The sequence below is a fragment of the Phaethon aethereus genome, assembly GCF_964289735.1.
Source record: "Phaethon aethereus genome assembly, chromosome: 4".
NCBI lineage: Eukaryota > Metazoa > Chordata > Aves > Phaethontiformes > Phaethontidae > Phaethon > Phaethon aethereus.
The window spans coordinates 49,193,366-49,211,137 of NC_138578.1; the positions used below are offsets into that span (position 1 = coordinate 49,193,366).

The following is a 17,772-nucleotide window of genomic DNA, read 5'->3' on the forward strand; positions in this document are numbered from 1 at the left end:
TTTCCATGTGAATTGTTCTGTCTCTCCCTGCTTTTGTACCTTTCCTCCTTTCTGAATAGTGTCCCTAAAGACACAGCTAGGTGTGTTGCACAATTTTTTTTTCTTACCGGTTGTAATCAATAAGCTTTCCTCTGCAGATTGTTTCTAAGCTGAAGGATGAAATTACTCTGATGGAGAGAGAGCACAATGACCTTCAGTTGCACATTGCAAGAACGGACTGGTGGTGTGAGAATCTTGGCATGTGGAAAGCCTTCATTGTCTCAGGCGAGGTATGTTCTTTTAACGGCTTTTTATCTTCTGGGTCAGTTCAAACTTGCATGAAGAGAAGAATAAAAACCTGTATATACTTTCCTTACACCTTTGTGTACACTGTTGATACTTCATATTTACTTGAGGGGGAAGGAAACCCTAACCTCTTCTGAACTCTTCCTGTTTCCCCAGTCACTACTACAACGCTTATAAAAAAATTTCTATTCCTCTGATACTGTTGTAATGGAGTTATTAAAATACCTGCTTGTATGTGAACTGGTTTTGGTGTTGGGTAAAGCAATTTGCTATCTTAGGGGCATTGTTTTTCATGAGAACTGTCTCTTGTTATATTACCGTGCTATGACACTTGGGTGCAGTTGTGTCTCTGCTTTGTTTCAAAGATGCAATACTGACATTTTTTGTGTTTTGTATTATTATATTTAACAGCAGTACAGTTTTGAGGGACTAGAATACCCAGAAAGAAGGGGCTTTAAATCTGTGCGTAAGTTAAAGGAGAAGTTAAATTTTTCTTGCTCTGCTCTCTGGGCGTAGGCAGCCAGTTGTAGAACGGATGTAAAAAAAGTTGTAATGGAAACAAAAAGTATTATCATCTCATGCCTTTCTATTAACACTTGCCATGAAATGAACCCAATAAATGCTTGTTATGTAGTAACTGTAAGTTCACACCATACATAAGCAATCTTCTTGACAGTATTACTTTGGAGAATTAAAGATTAATTGTATCTCTACTGGCTTGCCTTGCTGTGCTATTAAGGAAATGTTGCTTAAATAAGTATAAGTAGTTTCCTTGAAGTAGGTTTTTTTGGAAGAAAAAATTGTGCTGTTGAGTTCATTTGATTGCCTCTGGAGCTCTTGCAAGCTATTGTAGGTCTGTTAACAGTTAAACTCATAATCTGTAAAACAAGAAATAAACCCAACAGGTTAAAAACTTCAGGTGCCATTTGAAAAACCAAATTCTCAATGTATAGACATCTGGGTTTGGTTTTATTTTAATGCTGTTTGCAAGTGACACAGTTGAGAGCAGTGAAGTGCTTAAGTTGTCTTTAAAGAGTTCTCCGTAGCTTTTGAAGTCTGGTTTTAAAAAAACAGCAATACTGTGTGCAGCAAAACTGCAGAATGGCAGCTTTCTGGTAAGGGGCACCACACTGAACTGCCCAGGGTCTCCCTTATTACCAGATGAGAAGGTGGTTTGGCTAAATAAGAGGGAGGTTGGGAGAGGCTTCTAATTACTTGCTGCCTTGACTATAATTTATAAGCAGTACTGGATTAGGTAATTAAATGTAGGCTTGCATTAATTGTGCTGTTTGCAGCTCTGTGCTTCAAAGGGTACGCTGGAGAAAACATTCATGTTGTAGTTATCCACGTTAATTAATTGCTTGGGGATGTTCTGGCTGCAGGTGATATGAGGGGATATGAGTAGGTGACATGGTCTTTGTGTTTGCAAAATACGCTGTTGCTAATCCTAGTACGTAGCTCTGTGATTTTAGAGAGAGAAAAACTTGGTGGCCCTATGTTTTTTGCAGAAAAGCTTAGTAAAAGTAAATTTTGCTATAGAATTTGAGCTGAAAGTGTAATAGCCTGTCATCAACCTACTGATTTACTAAACCAGTTAATAGATAATGCGTAAAACCCTAGTATTACTTAAGACTTGGGGAGAAAACTATGTGTGCAAACTGTTTGTACTCTCCTAGCTTGAATCTTTCAGTCTTTGTAACTGAGTCATATAAATGCACAAGCTGTGTGTGTGTGAAATATATAAAACAATCAATGTAAATGGTACAATCTACCATTTAGGTGTCTTTTGGTAACTGGTATTTCTGATAAAACTGTCTTTGGAGACTCAGTGGTAGGTGTTGAAAAAAGACAGTAGGAACATGCGGAATGAGGGTACCCATGATAACTTGTCTAATTCTGTGTGTCAGTTCCCCATGACAGGTATATTCCCCCCATACCATTCCCCCCCATACGGAACCTAACCTGCTCTACTTGCTTTAATGGTTTTGGCCTTGTCTCATTTTGTATTGTAGCAGACATTCTGCCTCCTCTGTTCAAAGAAAGGCGACTGTTTCAGAGCATAACATCTTCTTAAAAAAATCTATTACTTTCTTAAGGAGTGGAGTTTGTAGATTTGAATAAGGTAAAAAAATAGCTTGTCTTACTCACTTAAATATCTTGGAATTCAGGATGTTTATGCTCAGTGGAAATGAGCTTCCTGTGAATTGAGGAAAACAACAGAGTGCCCAGTACACCTTCTGCATGGCCTTTCTATGTTTAAAAGGGACTTTTAAGGGACTTTTTTTTTAACAGCAGTCTGGTTAGCCCCTGTTTCACTGCTGCACAGCTTGAGTGAGCTGTTTCAGAGAGCTGCTCTGACTGAAGGAAGTTTCTGGTGAGTCATACAGTTCTTCACTGGCTTGATGACTGGGCTAATTTTTGTTAATGTTTAATCTTTCCTGGTGGATGTCTGGACCAGCCTTTACTGCTTCTAACAGTAACGGCTTTCCTTGGGAGTTTGTTACTTTACTGAACTGTTATTACACGTTTTGCTAATGTTAAGTTTACATTTTACCTACTGAAACTAATAGCTATAGTGTATCCTGGAAAGTATTTAATACATTTGTTCCTCGTTTGTTTTTGCAATATTTTTTTGAATGTTTCTTACTGTTACCACTCCACACACCCCAGTAAGAAGAGGTGCTCACCTTTGGCATACGCTTTGTACTTTTTATTAATGGATTGTAGGTGTGTCAACATCCCCGTTCATATCTCTTTGGGACTTCGTGGCTCATAGGGAGAAGGTATAAATCTTTACCCTTTTTGGGCTAGGGACCCATGGCCTGCTAGTAGACAGTAAATTCTGAAATAATTAACCTTTACATCGTCTTGAGGCTATGGTGTTGCTGCCAGTGCAAAAAACCCCAATAGCCTGAAGCAGCTTTGGGTACTTGAAGGCTGATTCTGCCCTTGCCAGGTAAGTAGCAGTGAATAACCTGAAAGACTCATGTGTAAGCTGAGGAAAGGGGCTGAGAAAGTGCTGAGTAGGATACTCCATTACTTGTGGAAATGCCATCACAGGGGCTAATTCTGAGAGCCCTTGCCAGTGCTGTGAAACAATCAGAGCTGAGACTATCACAGGACCTTTGGATTTGCAAAACCAAACCAGAGCACAAAGGATAAGTTTATCCTCGTGAGGAATCCGAGCTGGAAGAGGGTTAGGATGGTTCTCAGAAAGAACTGGATGATTTTCAGGACGGGAATATTAGAAGCACGGTGAAGCCTCACAGCGTGGCATGCAAGGTTCAGTGCCCAGCGGGAGCTATGGGCTTCAGCTCCGACCTGTTGGAGGACCTGTTGGCTGGAAACCGTAGGTGCGCTGATGGCTTCTCAGATGTGCAGTTTGTCTTGAGTAGGCTGCAAGTGTGGAAAAGGCAAATGTGGCCCTTGAATACATCAGGAGAGGAGTTTCCATTTGGGATGAGGAAGCATTACAGTTACTCTGCAGGTGCTGGGCCATTGTGTTCGAGAAGGGTGGATTTGAATGGATTGAATGAGGAACTTCTCCCATAAGACATGATTGTGAAAACACTTCTGTTTGCTTAGCTTACCAAAAGGGAGAATCAGAGAATAGGGCTGCTGATAGGAACACATTGATAAGGGTAAACATAAGGGAGGGTTGAAGAGTTGCTGGAAAAAATGGGAAATAAATTTGGAAATTGAAAGGATGTTTCCAATGACCAGGATGAGAGTCTAAAGCAGACTTCTATTGTAACGGGTGTGGAAAAAAAATTCTTTCACAAGTTTGAATCCATTCGTGATAGCAGTTGTGTGAGATGGTGCCTGTTACAGCAAAGGACTAGATCTCCTGGTTTATAAGACCTCCTAACATCCCATTTTTTTGTTTTCCAGTTGACTCGTTAATTTGGAAAAACAGATGTACAAGTACTTAAGTTTGTCAAAATTTTTGCATTCTTAAGATCCTGAAGACTTTCAGATATTTATATGAAGGTATTTGAAGGAAGTTGTAATGTGTCTCCACGTAGTAACTAGAATTTAAATGATTTTGCACATGGATCCTAACTTGAAAGCAGGAGGAGTACTAAGTCCTAAATACATTTTGAGAATGTGCTTCCAGAGGGATGACTCCCTCTGGACAATTACAGTTCAGGTAACCCTACATGCATGCAAATGCCTGCCCTGGGGACGAATGCGTAATGGAGAATGATACCATGACTCAAATCGGCATTTTCAGCACTGAGCTCCGAGTTTTTAAAAGCGGCTGCCAGGAGGTGTTTGCGAGTCACCTACAAACACAAATCCAGTCTAGCTCAGGGATATACAGGCTGTATACAGGAGATCCCAGTCCCTCTGTGCCAGGTCCCTCTGACCTACATTTTGGAGGCTATTCAAGCATCTCTTTCTGCAGTAGTCTGGCAGGAGGGAGGCAGTTCCCCAAATAGCTGTGCTGGAAACCAGGGACATTTTCAGATGCTCCAGCTGGTGCTTTGTATTCTGTCCGGGTGCTGCTGCAGGTTTTTTTTGTTTGGGGGGTTTTTGGGGGGTTTTTGGGGGGGCGGTTTTGTGGGTTTTTTTTTGTTTTTGTTTTTTTTGAGCGATGTGAAACCTGGGCCTCAGATCGGGTTTCCCAGTGGTCCATGTGCAGCTTTAGGAGTGCATCGCAAGGAATATTCTCCCTGTACAGCTCTGAACAGATGTAAAATATGAAGATACATTTTAGCTGTGTGTCTCTGTGTGTGATGTAGCCGTTTGTCAAATGATTTGTCGCTAGCCTTAAGTGTTGCCAGACCTTTACAGGCTTCTCAGAAAACATGTCATAATTATATGAATTTTAAAGTGTATTCTTATCCTAATTGGATTAGTAAATATTCTTTTTTAAAAAAACCCCAAAAGCCTAAAGATTTTTACTTTCCTCAAAAAGATTGTGTGAGAGTGGTGTTTTATAATTACGTTTCTGTTATTTGCATGTATATGAAGACAAGCATTTGAAGGTTTGGCTTGGCCAAAAAAAGCTCCCCAGAAATTTTATGCATTCCCCTTATTTGCCTTTCATAATGTATTTAGCTGTCTCCTTAAAATAAGTAAACAAAAATCTGTAAGGCTGAAATTTTGGGTGGCTCATCAAATTAAGAAATAATATGGTCACACTGCTGCCGTTGCCTCAAGAAAAATCATTTAAGTCCTTTGCTGTAGTTTTCCCATTTGCACAATGTGGTTGATCACTCCTCCTTCTTCTGGCTGTTGTACAGCTTGATTCATTAATGCTTCTGTAAAGTTGTGAGCCCTCGGAAGTAAGCACCGCATGGATACTACGTGTTCTGTGCATGCAGAATAGCTCAAGTGAGCCGAGAAATTCCTCGGAGGCAGCACCAGCTGCGGCAGGGCCCGGCGTGTGGGTGAGCCTCGGCACGAGCACTGGGAAAGAGGGGTGGGAATAGTGGGAGAACAGTCAGGAAAATGCAGATGGGAGGGATGGAGAATTGGTAAGCAATCAGAAAGCTACGTGGTAGGTACCTTAGAAACTGAAATGATACACGCAGCTGTTTGAAGAAGACATGTCAGGGAGATTTGATTGCTGATGGACAGCACTGCAAAGCTGTATGTAAAGTGTAGTGGCGGCTAGCTGGAGAACTGATTCAGGACTGACACAGCATTTTGGGTTTAGTCCATTAAGGGTGTTGCTCCATGTGTAGCCTTCAAACTGCAAGAGAAGCGTGGGACAGTGATGACGACTGAATTTGCAAGCCAGTCATCTGACAGCCCAAATGTTCCACTCTCTGCTTTCAAAGCAGTATACCTTATCTGTTGCTTTCTTCCCCACAAGGTTTTAGAAGAGAATGGAGAACAAGTGCCCTGTTATTCTGTCATGGTGAGTTTACAAGAAGTTGGTGGAGCTGAAACCAAGAACTGGACCGTTCCCAGGAAGCTCAGTGAGTTTCAGAACCTACACCGGAAACTCAGTGAGGTACGAATCTCAGTTAGGGGAGGGAGAAGATAGAAAATGCTAATACTTGTCAGAATTATGCTTGGAGAGGGGAAAACCAGATACAAATTTAATACTGCCAGTTTTTATGCCAGCCTTTTGGCTTTTAGCCTTTTAGAGCTAGTTTTCTATCTGCATATTTCTGGCCTCTGCCAGATGCTTATAAAACTAGGTTATAATTTTTTGGTTTTGCTCAATAATGAATGTTTTCCTGGACTAACTCAATGTCAGAAAGGTATATGCTTTGCACTGTCATACAAGAGCCTGCTTTAAAAACTAGATTTTTGTCTCTGGCTTCCAGGGAGGTATTAGGAATGACAGCTTTTGGGAACAGAGAAGGTTTCCTTTCACAGTGCTTTAACCTTTCTGTCTGATAAGGGATAGATAATGATTCAGGTGGTGTGAAGGGAAAGGATTTAGATGTGTCAGCCCATAGTGGGTAAGGGAAGGTGTTGTTCAAGGTGCTGAGAGGGGTGTGGAAGGGAGATGAGAGTACAAAGGAGTCTTCCATTCTGACCCACCTGTGTTTTTCTGCACGTGTGTTAAGTGAGCTCTCCTTTCTCCTACACAGTGTTTTCCGTCATTAAAGAAAGTTCAGTTGCCTTCCCTCAGCAAGCTGCCCTTCAAATCCATAGACCAGAAATTCATGGAGAAATCCAAGAATCAGCTGAATAACTTTCTGCAGGTAAGAAAACAAAGACAAAAACAACAAATGTCTAAGCAGGAGAATTGAGTGGATGTTGTCTCTCTGTTGACTAAAGAGAGAGCCTAGAACAAATAGGTCAGATGTATGGTTTGATGTTGTAAATGTCAAAGTTGTCTAAAATGCTTGAAGTTGAGGTGAGTTTGGCTGATAGTAACCATTCCTGTAGTGGTAAGTTAATTTAAACTTTGATTAATTAAGAAATAGTAAATAATGAATCCTGTAATTGCTACTTTTAACTACACCACAGCAAATTTCTTCTAAATCAGAACTTTTTTTAATTAAAAAAAAAGCTATAAGATTAAAAACTTTAATCTTACTCATTCTAATACTTTAGAACTAGCCGTTTAAATTATCTTTGAAGTATTTTTGTGAGACATGGATTTTTTTTCTCACTCTGCCTCTGAGCCATGTCTTAATCAGTTTTATTGGATAGCCGACATATCTTGTTCCTTAACAAGAAATATTTAATTGATGTGTTGTTTCTGTCATTATTTTTCTTTCACAGAAATTGCTCTCTGATGAAAGACTCTGCCAGAGTGAAGCACTTTACGCCTTCTTGAGCCCTTCCCCAGAGCACCTCAAAGTTATTGATGTGCAAGGAAAGAAGTCATCTTTTTCACTGTCCTCATTTCTAGAACGACTTCCTGGTGATTTGTTTTCTCATCAGGAGGTAAGTGGTAGAAAAGTAATCTTCCCAAATTTAATTACTTATCCAAAGTAAGCAGGGGGAACCATTAATATAATGCATTTGAATGGCAGGTGGTATTGGAAGGCATTTGGAAAGATCGTTTTGAATTTACTGGAAGTGAACAAAGAGTCAGAAATAAGAGCTGTCTATGAATTGGAAAGGTGTTTATAAATAAAATAAGTTTCTTGCTCTGTGATAAATATATATAGGCAAATGTGTAACCTATCAAAAATAAACGAATTGCAGTCCTTGTAGGATTGTTTATTTTTTTATAGCACAATTTCCCACTTTTTGTGCTCTTGACATGCACATTTCAGAGGGTTTTTGATCGGTAAAAATAGTTCTCTCTTAGGAAGCTTCTCTGGGCAGGGAACAGCTGTGTGTCCTTAATTTCTGGACAACTTCTGAAGCAAAGCTAGTTTTGACAAAGAATGTTAGCAAATGGTACAGGCTCACTGAGGGAATTTGCAAACCAGTTGAAGAGTTTGATACTAAGCTATAAAAAAACCATTGTCTTTCAAAACACAGTGAAGAATAGATTAGTGACTAAAATAGCTCATTGACTAAAATTGACCGTAATTCTATGTCTCTCTATTCTGTGTGGTTCATGTTGTAGATTTGCAGCCTCCAAGGAGTTGTTTCTATTCCCCTTTTTAGTTACAAGAAATAATTATTTTCTTATATCTGTAGTTGTCTGGGGTGAATGGGCCTTCTGCAGGATAAATGGAGTCTGGGGAATTTATACAGTTCTAGCCTGTTAATAGGCAAAAAGGTGGTTTTGCATCTCTCGGGAATAAGAAAATCCTGTATGTTATCATTTTTCAAAATTTCACTGTATTTGCACCTAGATGCTGAATGCATGTGTCTCATTTCAGAGTAATAAATGCAAAGAAAGTTTGAGAAACTAATTTTACACTTTGACAGAAGTACTGCTGTTGTAAAAACAAAAGCGTGTTCACTAAAATGACTTAGGTAGAAGTAGCATAAAAGCATGAAGCTACTTGTATTTGCTGTTTAATTGAAAAACATCCTCAAGAAAAAAGCCAGACTGCTCGTATATTGTATTACGTGAGTGCATAGGAGGAGATAGTTAGGAAATGTGGGAGAAGGAAAGGGAGTTTGTAATGAGAGTGCATGAGAGAAGAGAGAGACCAAAGAAATAAAGCAGCTGGTACTGAAAAACTGGAAGTACAGCAAAAAAAATGCCCAGAGAATGTGGCAACAGAGGATTCGGCACATAACTTCTTGGTTTAAATTTAATACTGTTTCTTTCTTGTTACTTGCGGGACTAGGAGCTTCATTTTGGCTAGACTGTATTATGCCCTGTGCAAATGCAAAGACCATCCTGCTTCACATCCACCTTCCTTCTCATCTCCCCTCCTTCCCTAAGCTTAAATATAAGATGAGACAATAGAATACACATGGAGGGAGTATAGGAAACTATTAGACCCTCTAAATCAGTATAGCAAATATTTGGCCTAGTTTTAAAAATAGTGATAAAATTAAATGGAGGGAGGGGAATTGTGAGGAGGCCTGGGATCAGCTCCAGTTTTTCTTGGACACCCTTGTTTTTCAGTGTGAGCTTTAGATCAGCTCAGTCTCACCCAGTGATAGTATTTTGGATAATTTACTAAAGCGGTTAAACTAGGGTTAAATAATTTAGTATGAGGTCATTAATGAAGTAAAACCACACATTACAAAGTTGTTATCTTTGTAACTAAGCATTTCTGGTTTAGTTCATATTTTGGACTTTGTGGAAGAGAATGCTCTTGTACAGCGCTCTTTTTGCCTTTTACGTCTTGTCTCACGTTTTTCAAATACGTGTTAGAGCAACAATATTGCCTACTGAGTGCTGTTTTCAGGATTAGATATTGCAGCAATTTCAGATCTCTCATATGTACAGCTCCTTGGACAGGGCTAGCTTTAGAACATATTACTTAGCTCTCAACACCAAAACTAAATGAGAGGAAAAAATGCAGATGATGATATCTAGAGGAAGGGCTTGTAGGTTTATGAAGTGTTAATGGATAGAGAAAATGCATTGTGGTGTGAGAATTTACACTTCTCATTGCATTTTCTAAATGGTAGGGGATTCACTGAACAGGAGAAAAACAGAGCAGGGACCGGGGAGAGGTCATCAGCTTTGCCCTCCTGCTCCAAGCAGTCTCAACTGTACCAGCAAAATTCTTGGCATGTGTTTGTCTAACGTGTTTTTAAACCTCTGATAACTGATGTTCTCTAGCTGAGCAAGGCAGCGTATCCCAATTCTCAGCTATCTTCATGGTTAGAAACCTCCTTTTACTGTCTAACCTAAATCTCCCTTCTTTAGCCAGCTAGCTCTTGTCCTGTCTGCAGCAAACACAGAACAGTTTGGGTTAGGATCATCTCAGTTATCAAGAGTTACTACTCTCCTTTTATCTTTTATTCTTTTATTTCTTAGACTGAGCAGCCCTGATTTCTTCTAGTTTTTGTTAGGTTATGTTTTATTTAGTTCTTAGGTCCAGAGCAGAACCATATCTGATTACCTATATTTTTCTTGGAAATGTGGTGGCTAAAATATGAAACATTACGCTCCCACTAGGTTTTCCTATTCCCATATATGCAAATAATTTTTATATCTTTATGTGTATGTATGTCATACAAACAATATTCATGCTTAAGCATCATGTTATTACATTTGCCTTTTTCATAGCAGTGTGGCCCTGTGATATTTTTCTATAGTATTATCAATTGTTTAGTTTCCTGCATTTACACAATGAGTTATTGCTGCTTTGCATCTGTCTTTATCAAACTGCACTCTGTGGGCTGAACTACAAATTCAGTAAGCTCACCTGCAATTTCAATAAGCTTATTTTCTGTTCTGAGGCCCAAGTGCTTAATGAAAATATGGAATGATGCCTACTAGGAAAAATTAAATAAAACATAATTTCTTGAATAATTAAAATAATGAAGGGTCAAGAAGCCTGTTGACCAGAGGAAGATAGTGAGCAGGACTGGAGTTTGCTCTAGACTGTGTCCCTGGAGAAAACTCTGTTCATCGTTAGTGTTTGCATACTTGTGTGGTAAGATGGGTGATAATTTGTGGTTTCCTTGTGTGGCATTTCTTGTCAGTATGGTGTGGCTTTTTGTTTCCTGCTCTCAGTCACAGCTCAGCAGAAAATTAGCAGAAAGCTTTAAAAACTGGGGACTCATTAAGCTGTGGAAGTCAGTAAACAAGGGAGTCTACGTGGATGTTCACAGTGCACTTAAGTGCCTAAGTGGGGTTTTTTCTTTTGTTCTTCTGGTTATGAGGAGAGAAGCAGCATCTTGAGCAGTGCTAGAGAAAATGCCAAATGTGACACAGGAAGTGAGGGGTACAGGATTTATGGAATATGCAACACTATGGAGTTATTTATTTATAGACCACTATGCAGTGCCATGCCTGGAGAAGATTCAGGGCCTGGAAATGTACCCGAAGTCAGTGACAGGCTGGATGGGATTTGGAGGGTGTGGGGAAGGAGTAAGACAAACTGATGTACAGCTGAGACACTGTAGGATACTCTCTGAATAGCAGGGTTCAAATGACAGGTGAGGGATGGCTGAAAGACTGTGACCATAAGAATAAGGCTAAGACAGATACCAAAATAATGCAAGAGAACTAGAGCCATGAAGCAGGTTTGTCAGACTAGATGATGGGGAGGGGGGGGCAATATTAAATGATGAAATAATAAGGAAGAAAGGAAGGCAAGGGAAGAGATGGCAGATATTTTTGAAAACCAGGGCTGAAGCAAGACAGTTTGCCTGCATGCCATTCTGAACATTCCGGAACCAGAGACGGGGCATTGCAGCAGCCTTGGTGGGCATCAGGTCTACCTCACTGCAGCTCTGCTCTAAGCGTAGGCAGGCAGGGGAAGATCTAGGAAAGCAAAGGGATGTGCTTGCTGCCACCAGTAGTGGTAGGTGGTGTAGTCCTGATGCTGAAGCAGATCTTTGTGACATCAAGAAACAACCTGCTGTCTGCTTTTTGTTCTTCCATAAATGGTACTGCCAAAATTGAGGTGGTTCAATCCATTCTCCTGTGAGTCTATTCTGAGTAACTCTACTCCCTTCGGTACCCTGAGCTTGGGTATCCTCGGGCTCAGGTCACTAAGTATCACCATACTATGTTTCTGCCTGGGACTGGTACTCGTTAACGGTGCTTGGCTTTGCAGTGGCCGGTTCCTCTTCGGCTGCCAGGTTTGGTTCCCGGCTTACTGCAGGAACAACTTTGCTAGTGCCTGAATGCCACTGAGTGGCTTCAGCGCTGCAAGGCGCTGCCTGCTCTCCAGGGGAGCCAACTGCCTGCTGCTCCCTGTGCAGTAACCTGATTCTCTCCCTTTCTTCCTAGCCGCGTGCATTGCAAACAGCTCCAGCAGGCTAGCTCCCCATCCCAGGTGTCCTCCGTAGGCGGTGTGTCAGAGGAGGCTTTGCAATCACAAACACCTCGCAGTGCCATCTCCTCCTTATAGCTCTCCCCTGCCTTCCTAGCAGTACATGTCACCTGCTTTCCCTTATCCAGCTAGTGTTGGCAGGGCGATACAGGCAGTGGACCCTGCAAATCTGGTCAGATCCACCCAACACTGAGGTGCTTACTGGGGCAAGGCTGCAGGCCCATCTAGCAGTGGTGATGCCTCCAGCAGTGCGGTGTCCTCATCACTCTTGACCAGTGGGAAGTGCAATCCCTTTTCAAACTCCTTGGTGAGGTTCCTGTTTGCCAGACCCTGCCAGCAGCAGTTGTTGGCTCTAAAGCCCTTTCTTGGGAGGGCTGGCTGTGCTCCTTCCTCAGGGCATGGCAGTAACTAAATCCATTCTGGAAGAAGGATGGGGGTGCATTCCTGTGTTGTGTCTCTTCCTAGGAAGAAACAGAAGAGGATAGTGACCTGTCGGACTACGGAGAGGAGGTGGATGGGAAAAGGGACTCTCTTGCTGAACCTTGTTTCATGCTGATTGGAGAGATTTTCGAGCTGCGAGGAAGTAAGCTGTAAACCTGCTTACTTGCTAGTGGAATCTGCTGGTGAAGAAATCTGGGGCACTTTGTGATTCAGATTTTCTACAGTTTCAATAAGTGGAAATGTTCTTGCAATCCATGTAGCCAGTTTGTTTGGAACAGCTGTTCTTCAGGAGTTCATAACTTTGTAGCTTTCATTCAAAAGTGAAATTGCAGTGTAACATGGCAGTAAAAATGTAACTGGTAGGGCAGAGCATTTGCATTCAATTTGCATTCAATAGTCTTAAGTTTTTCACTAAAAAAAAAAATCTGGAAAAAGCAGAAAAGTACAAAAGCATGTTTTCTGTAAATAGGCTGCATGTATGAATTATGAGGAAGGAAAGATGGCTTTATTGCAGAACATGTCGCTGAGAAAGCAACATAATTTTAATGTCCATTTTAAGTGTATTGTGTATGCATTTTAGTTCTGCAATTTGTATAATGGAAAAGATGCTAGAATTGTGGCATCTTTCAGTAACAGATTTTTTTTCCCCTCCTTTATGTAACTGAATGATGGTAATAAAACTATTTTTGTTTCTATTTGAATGTGTGGCCATACTTGATGCCCTATAAAATTATTTACAGTGTAACTATTACAAAATGCAGCACCTTCCAAAAAAGGCAGATGTATCTTCCAAATATAGACTTTCTTGTGCTGATGGTGAACAGCGTGAAAGAAAGATTAACCAGTAATTATTAGGAAGCACTTGCATTTGTTTCCTTTATTTCTAACGAAAAGCTAACTGCTTGGTTTATTTGCATTAAAATGTTTTCAGAATGTTAATGCCACTGCTTTGTGTACTAGTGTACTACCGTATACTAGTAGGTATGAAAAGGGTGTGGATTTTGAGGGTTTTTCTTTTTTTCTAGTGGAAAAAGGGTCTTGGGTAGTTTTATGGGTCAAACTTGAAATAGTATTAAACATAAAAGTTTAGAGTGTGAACTACAAATGTATATTACAGTTATGTTTATGTAATCTGCAAGACTTAAATCTTATAGCAAACAGGACAGGGAAAGCAGTCAAGAGACACCCATGTACAATTAGGGAAATCTTAGAAAGGTTTACAACAGATATGTTTACTGTAGGGGTGGGTTGGCTTGTGGGGGGTAGGAGAGGCAGGGGGAAAGGTTTGGGACACGATCATGAGTTCCCTAATGTTACTAACCTCTTGATCTTTATGTTCTCTCATTTTTCATTGTTGTAGTGTTCAAGTGGGTCAGAAAAACATTAATTGCACTAGTACAAGTCACTTTTGGAAGAACTATCAACAAGTAAGTAACTGCTACTTTAACTCAGCCTGCATTGTTGTTCTATGAAAAAAAGGCTGAGAGCAGAATTGTTTAAAAAGAAAAAATTCTGGACATTCTGTAGTATATGATAATCTGCATTGGTTTTCCACAGCTCAATTTACAAATACGTTATGTTGATTAGAGAAGACATGGATATGTGAATTATCTTTTTCCTTATTTTTTTCCCTCTACACAGGGCTTTGCTTTTGGAAGAACACAATATTTCATCGGAGATGGAACTATAAAAAGACTTTTTTCAGTGAAGCATGTGTATATATGGGGAGGCGGGGAGAGAGAGAGAGACTTGTATATAAAATGACTTGCTATCCCATTTCTCTGAACGGCCTGGCTCTGAATGGCTTTTGTTAGTTTGTGCTTTATCTTACAGTCCCATGAAGATTTTTGCCAGATCTGAAACTAGGTTTCCATTTTAAGTAATTTATTTCAAATCAAATACGTATTTCTCTAAGTGACTGAAATAATGTTTATACATGATGAGAACCATTAACTTAACACATGAAGCCTGTGCACATCTTTATAGAGGTATTCTTCTATGTCATCTGAAGACATGTCTGCCAAGTGAGGCCTGGATGAGGCTATGAAGTATACACACATTTGAGTGTAGTACTTGTAACTTGTATTACATGTTTGTGGATTACATTAAAATGAAGCCTTCCCCACATCTCAGTCAGGTATCTGGAATGACCTAGATCCTAGAGCATGCACGGCTGAATATGACTGGCTGTGATGCTGGTGAAATCAGCTCAGATAAATTGGGATAATTACATGAAAATGAGCATTGCTTCCAGGAGTAAAAAGAATAAATCTGCATTTATGAATAAAATGAGAAAGACCAGCTCTGATGTGCTCCCTTCTGTGCTTCTTTACAGGCAAATCCGTGACACTGTACACTGGATGTTCAGTGAACCAATGCTTGTTTACTACATTGGTGTGTTTCGAGATGCTTTTTGGCCAAATGGGAAGTTAGCACCACCACCGAGAGCCAAGAGCGATGAACAAAAGCAAGAGACAAAACAGAGAGCACAGCAAAAACTACTTGAAAACATTCCAGGTGAGGTTACTTTCATTCTGCTCAATCACAGATTTAATAATGAGTAAGGAAACTGGTTAATCAAATACTGTTCTGCTGTGGTTTAGATTTTTCCTGTAGAGTTGTAAATTATGGTTATTTGCATAAATAGGGATAATTCTGGCCTTATTCTTTGCCTCTTCTGTCTGTAAAGGGCATGGATTCAGGTGTTATTGGTGGATGCAAAATCCCGTATTGCTGTACTTCTGTATGTAATATTCATCAAGGAACCTAAGTTAAGTTAAACTCTGGTTCTTTGCAAGCAAATACCAGGTGGTTCTGCTACCTGGAACTACTTGACAAACGGGGAGAGTTTATAACCCCAATTAGTTCTTCCTTTTATGTTTCAAAACTGAAAAGGGAGGTCTGCCCATGCTGTCAGCATAGTGTGTTACTGTCTATTTCTGATACGAGGTTTCAAGGTACTGAATGTTAGTTGGGACCTGCAGCCTGGGCAGAAGCATCCTAGATTGAGTGGGCTTTCCAGTTCTTTCCTTTGCCTGCCATTGCCTCCCAAGCCCAGGCAGCTTCCACTTGAGCGTGCATGTTTCTGCGGCCCTGTTTCTGCCCCCTGAGATGGTCCATGCTGTCCCATTCACAGGACAAGGAGTCGCATCACAATTCTGCCTCTTCAGAGACCATGTAAACCCAAAGGCACTTGCAAAATACTCGTCATTTGATGTGTAAACAACCTTCCATTTACTCTGTTATATACTCACCTACTTACCTGGAATAGCCTTCTGTAGTTGGTTTGTGGTTTTGTTTGTTTCTGAATTTGGAGAGCTATGTCAGGACATAGTTGAATGCACTTTAAATTAATGATGAAGCATTGGATCAATATTTAGTCTATAATTTAATCCAAAATGTAAATCATTGACTTAGAATTCTCTTATCTGCTTACTTGTGGGAAGTATTTTCTGTGAAGATTGAGATGCAATTAAAATGCTAAATCTGTTTTAGCTGTCATAGGAATTCTGTCTTTGTGGCTGAAGGTGCATTTAAGTGAATGGTTTAATCATGTATGAGATTAGACTTGAGTCTGTGAGGTGAACTACCTGAAAGGGCAAACTATATATCATGTTAAAACACTTCAAATGTTGCCTTGCAGGTGCATACACTATTATTTAACACGGGTAATTTGAGAATAGGGGTATCTTTTCAACTTGTGACCTAAGTTACCTGTCTGTTTTCAAAAGGTTTGTGAATGGGGAGTATGCATCTTGTAACGAAGAGCAGTCAAGTGCAGTGTTTTTGTTTCCCCTCCTTTGTGGGTAGTAGTGTTAGCGGCAGGTTTTGCCTAGTGTGAGTGAAACGATGTCAGCTGAAGTAACATTTGTTACAGATACTCTGCAGAGTCTTGTTGGACAACAAAACGCCCGTCATGGTGTAGTGAAAGTGTTCAATGCCTTGCAAGAAAGAAAGGCTAACAAGCATCTACTCTATGTGAGTAACCATAGAAGTAGCCTTTTAACTTTATAATCCTGTTAATTGCTGAGCTCTGCTCACTCAGTATTAAAGCCTGGGGTGTCTGTTTTTGCAGAGGTTTATGTTGGACTATTGTTCCGTGTGCAAGTAACTTGTCACTAAAATGAGTCAGAAAAAAGTACTTGGTTCCATCATTTGACTAATTTTGAATAACAAAAAGCTGTTTAAGTTTAGAAACAGTATTGCTTTTGTCTAAAAGAGATCCTCTACCACATACAACTTGCCTGACTTCATAAGGTGCAAACTAATTTCTTCATATAGCTGAGAAGAATAAACATACCTTGGAGAATCCTAGGGAAGGAGACTGCAGGACTGGCTCGCAGTTAGGACACGACATGCCTCCCAGAGTCCCACCCCTCTGCTGTTGGTTGGGACTGGTTGGCATACGCAGGCGGATTCCAGTGCAATACCTTGACTCTCAGTCAGTCTCTTCTGGCTCGCTTCCTTCAGCAGCCAGTCCCGTAATGCAGCCTCAGCACAGGCGTGGACGCAGCCTACTCAGGAGGTGCATGCCCCGGTGCTTGCTTGCGTAGCTACCGCCACTTCGACGGAACAGCAGCAGTTTATACAAGGTGGGAAGTCCCCACCTGGAAGCAGCTGCCCCTGGCACTTGTCTTCTTTCAGCTTTAAGGCATTTCCCATATCATCTGTAGGGCATATGCTAACTTTAGGATGAAAGAAAAGTGGTTGCATGGATGATGAGTAGAACGACCCTATGTGCTTCTGTTACCTGTGATGCGCTGAACGTGTCAAAAGGGAAAAAGAAGTTCTCATTTGGTGCCTGCACTCATCTTAACTCTTTTCTGTTTTTCAGGTTTTGCTGGAACTGCTGCTGACTGAACTGTGTCCTGAGCTAAGAACTCATTTAGAGCAGCTTAACACCACTTAGGTTTGAATCTGTACAATTGGACCACTAGAGAAATGTCTATGTCCGATAATAGACATGAAACTTATTTTCCTCTTTTCCATAGAGGGCTGAGGACTATGATTATTTTTAGCATTTTTCTTTCCTCTTGAGTTTTTTGTGAAGTAAACAGACTTGAAAAGATCTGATGCTGTAGTAGGGTAGACAAAACAATGCTGTATAGTTGCCAATTTTTATTTAAATTGTTCTCTTTGACTACTCTTGTTTCAAATATAGATTGAGAAATAAATGTTCATATAAGCTGAAAGAAACCAGAAAATATTTTAAACATTTATGAAGAGAAATTTTGCTTATAGTGGTAAACTAATGAATGTT

The 17,772-nt window shown here is 40.3% G+C and overlaps 1 protein-coding gene across 1 annotated transcript in view; it reads left to right on the forward strand.

The window, feature by feature from the left end:
- Positions 1 to 17,421, forward strand: part of SNX25 (sorting nexin 25) — a gene marked incomplete at its 3' end in the record, with an annotated part of 71,170 nt that extends 53,749 nt beyond the window's left edge. Inside the window, exons 10-18 of the mRNA XM_081999558.1 lie at positions 138 to 269; positions 6,110 to 6,250; positions 6,840 to 6,953; positions 7,480 to 7,644; positions 12,537 to 12,654; positions 13,873 to 13,939; positions 14,848 to 15,029; positions 16,390 to 16,490; positions 17,347 to 17,421. Coding sequence (XP_081855684.1) covers positions 138 to 269; positions 6,110 to 6,250; positions 6,840 to 6,953; positions 7,480 to 7,644; positions 12,537 to 12,654; positions 13,873 to 13,939; positions 14,848 to 15,029; positions 16,390 to 16,490; positions 17,347 to 17,421 — 1,095 coding nt within the window. The remainder of the gene's footprint in view (positions 1 to 137; positions 270 to 6,109; positions 6,251 to 6,839; positions 6,954 to 7,479; positions 7,645 to 12,536; positions 12,655 to 13,872; positions 13,940 to 14,847; positions 15,030 to 16,389; positions 16,491 to 17,346) is intronic.
- Between the last annotated feature and the right edge of the window lie 351 nt (positions 17,422 to 17,772).